A 6,051-nucleotide genomic window follows, 5' to 3' on the forward strand; every position below is an offset into this window, starting at 1 on the left:
TGCGTCGCACAAATGACGAGAAGGAGGAGAACTGAGAGCGGTAGTTGTTCGTTATGTTAGTTCTGCACAAATGTTAATTTCGTGAATTTGAGGCGGCTCAGTTGTTGTTTACCTTATTATAGTACAAAAGTTTTTAATGTTCACAAAAATAGTTGTGACTACTTTTTTTTTTTATTTCAAATTCTTATTACTTTTAACTTTTTCTTTATGCATACAAATATCTATTAAACACCTTAAGCATTAACCAGAACACTTCGCAGCCTTTTTAAAATTCTGCAACAGTAATTTATTTTAACCAAAAAATTTAAAACAATTCAATTAATCCTCTTTGTTTAATACTAAAAATATTTAAGCGAAGACCATGAAAACTTTTTTGGAGAACCTGTGGATTGCAATTACGCTCCTGGTTACCAGGAAGTTATAAAGGAGCCTATGGATTTCAGGTGAGAATTATACAGTGTTTTCGTCTAATACGCTTTCTAACCCTTTTTTTTTTATAAAAAACTTCATGGTCTTCTAGTACAATTTATAAAAAAATAGAGTCCAACCTATACCTAGATTTAGACTCTTTTAGAAGTGACTTGCTACTTATGTGTAAGAATGCAATGACATACAACACAGCTAGAAGTCATTGTTATAAAGCAGCAAAAAGACTAGAGTCTAAGTGTAAGCAGTTGTTAGGAGAGCAGGGGCTCGCCTTAACCTTGACCAAGCAAGGCGACCTACCCGTCGCACAAAGCACCGCCAGCTTACTAGTAGACACGGGTATTGTTCGTGAGAGAGATAGTCTTAGAGAAAGGCGGACTAGAAACAGACAGAAAAAAAGTAAAATGGAAGAAAATAAGATTCAAAGTCATAAAGATGCTGATGAGACAACTCCAAATGGTGACGAAACGGATGAATTAAGTCAGCCAGGCCCAGGAAGTAAACCCATCACACGCTCCAGCAGCGCAGGTGGGTGTATTTTAAAATAGGTTTTTTTTAGTAAAAGGCTTATATAAATATCAGTTTCACTCAAGCGGCATTTAAAGACTTCGGAAATTTTTATCAAAGATCAACCTGCCAACATTGAGGTTGAAAATGAGCTCTACTTAAAGTATACTGACGAAAGACGATTTAACTTTGTTCACAGTGAGTTACTTTTATAAATCGAATTCACCGCAGCTTATCATGTATTTTTCCTATAAAAACATAACTGAGGACCCCGAAGGAAGTGCGAGATGAGCCTAGGAGAGGAATTTGCACTCCAATTCAACCCTTGTGCTGATCTCGATCTGTCCACAGCGCTTCCAATTTTCGATGGAGATGAATACGCGGTTCCTCCCGAGGTAGTACCGACTTTACCGGAACACAACGCAAATGCCCCATTGATCGACTGCCACAACTCTCGGCTTTCGCTGGAAACTTTGGATTTTCTTCTTCGGTAATAAGCACGGTCACATTTTTTTACACACAGCTACTTATAAACATTCGATAGAGGGACATCAACGCACAGAGATTTCGATGGTGTTTCCCAGGACAAGTATAATTTCAGTATTATTTATTACTAAGGCACTGTTTAATTAAACTCTTGACTACAGTAATCCTGATCAGCCGGGCAGCGCACTTGCCCAGGAGCTACTCGGTTTTTTTTCCTTACCTTATATTAAATATATATAAAACGAATATTTTTATTAAACATAGATACCAATGCAGAATATTTTTCGCAACTGCTGAGTTTGCAGAGAAAACGCTATACATCTCCTGACCCGCTGGAAATTTTACGCCAGGAGCAAGTTATTGGTCTGTTTGCTAACGTTGTGAATTGCTATAGAACTCGACCCATCCGTTTCGCTGTACAGCTAAGAAAATCCTGAGGAACCTGGTGTATCTCGTGGGGATGACCACTCCGAGCGTAGTGGCTCCCTCCGGCAGTCTAGTTCAGGAGTACACCACCAACGAAAAATATGCAAATCAGCTGAAACCGTCAGAACCAATAGCACAAACGGATTAAAACTATGTCACGTGACCTCATTGCCACGTGTTGTGCTTCATGTTTTATTATATGCTCAAGGTCGGAGGACAAAAATTCAGCACGGTAGCATATTCAGTGGCTGCTACCTTACTCTGCTGCGTAAGGTTTTATATAAGGGACAGAACGGGTCGAAGGAGAGCAACCTTGATACCTGAGTTCCGGTTTTCTGGCGGCCAACCAGTAGACCATGAAGTGAAACCCCGAAGACAGGAACGAACCCGGATTGAAACAGCTCACCCCCTCATACTCCACCGTGAAGTGCGCGTATTGGTCTCCGAGAATCAGCTGTGCAAGCACTTGAGTCTGCGGCGGCGCATTGCGGGAAAAAGTACTCTTTACGGTATCGGGAAGGGGATACAAACGTAGCGCGTGGTCGAACCACCAGTAAATCGGGCTTGCGTGCAGAGGAAGCGGCGAGAGATGCGACTGTTCCATAAGAGTCTTGACCATCTGACGGCCAGAGGGTGATGCGGTTATAAAGAGGAACTGGTAGGGAGGAAGCTAACGTGGAAGTGGAGCGGCCCCTCGTCGGCGGACGGGGTAAGAACGCTATTTCGTTTGAGCTTCGCGATGAGGTCTTCCCGGAACACAACAATTTCTTGGGTGCCATATCTCACGCTTCAAAGCCATTGGCGTATTGGCGAGAAAAAGAGGTGCAGTAACAAATTACCGGCAGGGATTGGTGGCGAAGACCGCGTTATGCTTAAGTAGGTCCTTCAGAGGCTTGGTCAGTACGTCCGGTAAGGGCGGCCGTGGAAGGACGTGGCCTGGGCCGGGATCCTGAGGCCCAGGCACAAAGATAAACTTGCTGCGCATCACTAGCTGCTTATACTGTGCAAGCACTCCAGCCAGCTTTTTGAAGAGGTCTGTAACTGCGGATGGCTCTGAATAGTAGAGAAAAGAGCAGAGCGGGTAAACCTCGCAGCTCAAAAAAGGAGTGCGCGCTCTGGGGTCCACGAGAAAAATTTCCCATAAAGATAAAAGCTTCAGGGAGCAAAGGTTCGTAGCCCCGAAGCAGCTCGTTTAGTTTCTCCAGTACCTTTAACATGCGGATTCGTTAAGCCTTTTCGTTACATATTCAAAGTGATGGTGCCTCAGGTTTATCCAGCCACACATCCGACAGACACACTATCATAGCCGTCTCATTGTCAGCTTCTTTTTTACCCAACTCATCCTACCCAGTGGATTTACTTTATAAAGCTCGACCTTTAGCAGAGAGTTACCATGACGAAATAGTCGTGCACAAAAGTTCCGCCAAAGAAATTCGCGCTTTTCAGAACGTCTCTAGAGAAAGATGCGGGAAATACGTATATGAAGCCAGCAATACAAGAGGGAGGGAGCAGAGTCAGAGGCACCTGCTCAATTCTTTACTCTCCGTGGGAGGCGAGCCGAGGACCTGAACCCGGAGGAGCCCTTCCGCGTAAAGCCCCTGCACAAGCGCCATCGAGTTTTCTACAAACAATCCAGCAGTAACTTTCTACATTATGAAGAAAATAAAAAATATAAAAGGAGAACAGGCAATAATTAACTTACGGCTTCAGTAAAGTCTAACAACACGTGACCAGTGAGATCTTCCAAATAAAACTTCCCCTCTTCAAGCTGAGAAAGCATTCCAAAGAGCACTACCAGATTCTGATCTTCCGCACCAGACGCGCACATAATGCTTGATAGCGAATCGACTGTTAAAAGCTAAACAAAGAAAAAGTAGCTTTTAATACTCTGAAAAAAAATAATTTTTTATTTAAATTTTTACAAAGTATATACTTTGTGATAAGAACGGCGCGTAGATGCCCAAAGAGGAGGAGGCGCAAATATTGAATTTCTTCTTAATCTTTGCAAAATAAGCAAGTATCTTTCACGATACAATAAACTTTTTTCTTCGGCAGTAGAAAACAAAGTTTTTCTATTAGGCGCGCTAACAGAAGTCGTACAGAATGAAATTTAATAATAAACGCAAAAACTATGTTTTTTAATCTTTAAAGCTCACAAGAAAATCAACAGTTTTTAATATAAATATATTTATATATAATATAAGGCGGAGTCTATACAATTTATTAAAGTTACTTATGTCAATAGTAATTTCGAAGTAATTTAATAAAAATTGATCAAAACAAAAATAAAATATTAATATACGGAGATAATAATAGATGGAAACTACCTTACAAAGCGCTTTTGGGTTTCATCGTACTTATACTTAGGAATGTCAAAGGCTGAAATCACTTCAACTTCCAAGCAAACTTCTGGCTGGTGGCGTTGAAGGGCTAAAATCTTCTCCACAGCTATTTTTACTTCATTTTTACCAAGTACATTTGAGCTTACTTAAAAAAACAAAATAAGATAAAGTAAATATTTATTTAATTTCTGTACAATTTTCTTTGTCAATTACTGAAGCTATCTTTCCCACTAATTCAACTTTTTCTTCTTCTGAGATCAAGCCCTCATAAGCCATAAAAAGTTATTAAGTTATTAAGATATATAGAGTTCTTGACGTAACGTGAGTAAAGATAATAAAGAGCTTCCGTACATTACCAAATCGCAAAAAGTAGAATAAAGGTATGTAACCGCTTCTGTTTTTAGCAACAAACCTTTTAAAAGATAAAATTTTGTAAAGACAATTTATTTAAAAGATCTCTTAAAAAAATAGGTTACCGTGTTTACTAAAGATCTTAAAAAGATTAAATTTTACCATTATTTACAAATAATCACTAAACAAAAACTCCAGAGCTAAAAATATAAACACGGCAAGTAACGCTAAGCGGTTAAAATGAGTTAGAGTTGGACGTATATTTGTTATAAGGCAATAGTAGATATATAGCCGGAGTTTTTTCTTTACTAATATTGCTGTAAAAAAAAAGTGACCCACTCAGTGCGTTTTTGATATTTCCAGCCCGCGGAGAGTGATCGCACCTGCCACAGGTAAAATTGTTAAATAAAACCTCTCATAGCGCCCTTAAGCTGGTCGAAAGTAGTAGCTCTTTAAGTTACTCGTTAACTTTTTGTTTAACTGAGGTATTATTATATCGATAAACAATTATAAAATAATTTTTCAACAATTATTTTCTGCATTTTTTGGTGCTCACCCTTCAAAGACCGAGTTATTGAGTAGATACATAGCGTGCAAGGAAGGTTTAGCCTAACCTGAGCGGCAGTGCCTGCTTTGCTCTTCGCTCCTTGTTCATAATATCCTTAGAGGATACCAACTGAAAAAGCGCAAGTAGGTAACACTGCAGGCGCTATTGCACTTAGGCGAACGATTTTAACAAGTAAATCGACATGTTGTTTGTGTGTAAGGCCGTGCTACGCGCGAAGAGCAAGAATAAGATGAGACCCGCAACTCGCGGTTTTAAGGGCGGCTGCGCGCACCGAACTCGGTATGATAAAACCTTTATATAAACTTGAGCACGTCAAAGGAGACATGCAGGAAAATCAAGGGTCGGACTTAGTAATGTAAGTCCTTTTGTTAAAGACGGTTAAACGTTTCACAATCATGAAGGGATATGGCACCCTGTCGCTTTTCTAAAAATTGCAGGAAGGGGTCAAGTACTTAATAAAGTAGGCATGCCTTGACAAAATTTAAAGCGACGAAGTAGAGCAGCTTTTAAAGTTGCAGTTAACCTCAACAAACTAAGAGTTCATGGTTCAAGTGTATAGTAGTTAAGTAGGTCCTATTTTTCAGCTTACGGTAACTGGGCTAACGGTACATCTCAACTTCAATATAAGCTGCTATGAATAATTTGAAACACAAAAAAAAGTGCTGGGGTTTATTTAGTTTAAATTGAAGAAAGTAAAATGTGGTAAACTTAGCATCCCACGGTCGGGTGCGTACCATATGTGCCCCTTGACTGACAATAAAGTTTTATTTGCTGGCAACGAAGCAGTTAAATTGGCCAACACCAAAAAAACACGGGCGAACATGAATGCTCTACTGAGACAAAAGAGCCCGGCCCCGAGGGCCTCAGTAAAGGCTATCAGTGGAGATGGTTCACTGTACTGATTTACTGCTTTAGCACCTTTTTATTACTATGAAAGACGCAACC

At 40.0% G+C, this 6,051-nt stretch overlaps 2 protein-coding genes across 6 annotated transcripts; one reads left to right on the forward strand and one right to left on the reverse strand.

Moving 5' to 3' along the window:
• LOC135120525 (uncharacterized) lies at positions 1-2,548 on the forward strand. Its single transcript, XM_064044847.1, has 10 exons — positions 1-40; positions 239-281; positions 354-443; positions 521-954; positions 1,009-1,131; positions 1,201-1,423; positions 1,478-1,522; positions 1,581-1,624; positions 1,684-1,782; positions 1,842-2,548. The coding sequence occupies exons 1-10, from the start codon at positions 13-15 to the stop codon at positions 1,991-1,993; spliced, it is 1,281 nt and encodes a 426-aa protein (XP_063900917.1). The 5' UTR covers positions 1-12; the 3' UTR covers positions 1,994-2,548.
• LOC135120524 (DNA polymerase epsilon subunit 2-like) lies at positions 1,562-4,533 on the reverse strand. 5 transcript variants are annotated; one of them, XR_010278644.1, is made up of 15 exons: positions 4,382-4,533; positions 4,173-4,332; positions 3,779-3,929; positions 3,548-3,703; positions 3,370-3,491; positions 3,238-3,298; positions 3,108-3,188; positions 2,933-3,053; positions 2,685-2,886; positions 2,521-2,632; positions 2,354-2,464; positions 2,158-2,299; positions 2,010-2,109; positions 1,688-1,915; positions 1,562-1,639 (listed from the first exon to the last, which is right to left on the reverse strand). XR_010278644.1 is itself a non-coding variant. In XM_064044845.1 (13 exons), the coding sequence occupies exons 1-13, from the start codon at positions 4,461-4,463 to the stop codon at positions 2,102-2,104; spliced, it is 1,503 nt and encodes a 500-aa protein (XP_063900915.1). In that variant the 5' UTR covers positions 4,464-4,533; the 3' UTR covers positions 1,981-2,101. The 5 variants fall into 5 exon arrangements, 4 of the variants coding, with proteins under 4 accessions (XP_063900915.1, XP_063900916.1, XP_063900914.1 ...); XM_064044845.1 differs by lacking the exons at positions 1,562-1,639; positions 1,688-1,915 and having other exon boundaries at positions 1,981-2,109; positions 2,685-2,880; XM_064044846.1 differs by lacking the exons at positions 1,562-1,639; positions 1,688-1,915 and having other exon boundaries at positions 1,981-2,106; positions 2,166-2,299.
• Between the last annotated feature and the right edge of the window lie 1,518 nt (positions 4,534-6,051).

The sequence above is a fragment of the Zophobas morio genome, unplaced genomic scaffold (genome assembly GCF_036711695.1).
Source record: "Zophobas morio isolate AGI-343-1 ecotype UQ-CSIRO unplaced genomic scaffold, CSIRO_AGI_Zmor_V1 ptg000386l, whole genome shotgun sequence".
NCBI lineage: Eukaryota > Metazoa > Arthropoda > Insecta > Coleoptera > Tenebrionidae > Zophobas > Zophobas morio.